General features: G+C 61.2%; 1 protein-coding gene across 1 annotated transcript in view; it reads right to left on the bottom strand.

Moving 5' to 3' along the window:
• KIF21B (kinesin family member 21B) overlaps positions 1-712 on the bottom strand; it is a gene marked incomplete at its 5' end in the record, with an annotated part of 24,533 nt that extends 23,821 nt beyond the window's left edge. The window contains one exon of the mRNA XM_010077764.1: positions 490-712. Within this exon, the coding sequence (XP_010076066.1) occupies positions 490-712 (223 nt within the window). The remainder of the gene's footprint in view (positions 1-489) is intronic.
• Between the last annotated feature and the right edge of the window lie 709 nt (positions 713-1,421).

The following is a 1,421-nucleotide window of genomic DNA, read 5'->3' as shown; positions in this document are numbered from 1 at the left end:
GGGGGCAGCACTGCAGGGGGGGTCTCACCAGAGCGGAGCAGAGGGGGACAATCCCCTCCCTCGCCCTGCTGCTCACGCTGCTGGTGATGCAGCTCAGGACACGGTTGACTTTCTGGGCTGCAAGGACCAGGTCGTGTTGAGCTTCTCCTCCCCCAGCACTACCAAGTCCTTCTCAGGGCTGCTCTCAATCCATTCCCCTCCCAGCCTGTGTTTGTGCTGGGGGTTGCCCTGACAGAGGTGCACTTGGGTGCAGCCCCAGCCTTGCACGTGGCCTTGTTGAACATGGGCCCATCCCTCAAGCCTGTCAAGGTCCCTGTGAATGGTCCTCTCCTCCCACTGAAGGCCACCTCCTGCCCAGCTCTCACTCAGCCCAGGGCCAACTCTCTGTCCCCTCTACACCCAGGATGTCACACACCCCTCAGCCTCTGCGGCTGCATCCCCAGCACCCAGTGCTGCAGGAGAGCCCAGTGCCTGTGCAAGAGCTCGTACCTGGCCGTACGCCAGCACGGTGGCATTGTAGCCCTCGAAGCAGCCTTCGATGAGCTTGCCCACACACTTCGTGGAGATTTGCTCCTGCCATGTGTCCAGGTCAAAGACAAAGTCGTAGGTGAAGGCTTTGTCCTTCCCCAGCAGCACCTGGGGCTCGCCGGGCGTCACCGAGGTGCAGATGTGACATCCCTCTATTTTCTCTTTGGACAGCTGGGGACGGATCCTGCAGGAAGAGGAGTGGGCTGAGGGCAGCCTTGGGGCTCACCCCGGTCCTGGGGGACACGAGCCTGGTCCATGCTCGGACCGTGGCTGCTGCAGGCAGGTATGAGCAGCACCTCTGCCTGCAGGGTGGAGCAAGCAGCGCAGGGGATGCTTCAACCCCTGCACCCAGCGATGTCCGTGATCCATCTGTGGCTGAGAAAAGAGGCTGGTGCATCCCAGCAATGCCACCAGCCACCTCCGCAGCCGAGGTGACAGGCAGGGCTGGGTCCCACAGCACAGGCAGAGCTGGTAACGACACGCAGTCTGAACTTAAAACTGCCCTTGCACCCACAGCTGAATACGGCCCAGCACAGCCCGTATGGGGCCAGCCAGCCTCCCCACGCCTCTGCTGGCTCATGCACCGCGATGCCCCCAGCCAGGCAGCGAGCTCTGGGCTGCACATAGACACGGATCAATACATCGAAGCAGCCCTGATGGGGAGTGCCAGGGTACGGGCGGGCAGTCGGGACGTGTTGCAGCCAGCTGTGCTCGTTTCAGAGGCAGCGAGATCAAACTGCAGTTACAAAGGCTTGAAATGCAAAAATATTGTGATGGGTTCGCCCTTGGCTGGGAGCCAACCCCACACAACCCCTTCACTCACCCTCCTGCCTCCCCAGGATGGGGGAGAAAATGAAAGGGGTGAAGGGAAAAAAGGATTTGTGGGTTGAGGT

Source organism: Pterocles gutturalis, unplaced genomic scaffold (genome assembly GCF_000699245.1).
Source record: "Pterocles gutturalis isolate BGI_N339 unplaced genomic scaffold, ASM69924v1 scaffold10858, whole genome shotgun sequence".
Classification (NCBI taxonomy): domain Eukaryota; kingdom Metazoa; phylum Chordata; class Aves; order Pterocliformes; family Pteroclidae; genus Pterocles; species Pterocles gutturalis.
This window is presented reverse-complemented; position numbering and strand designations above follow the sequence as displayed.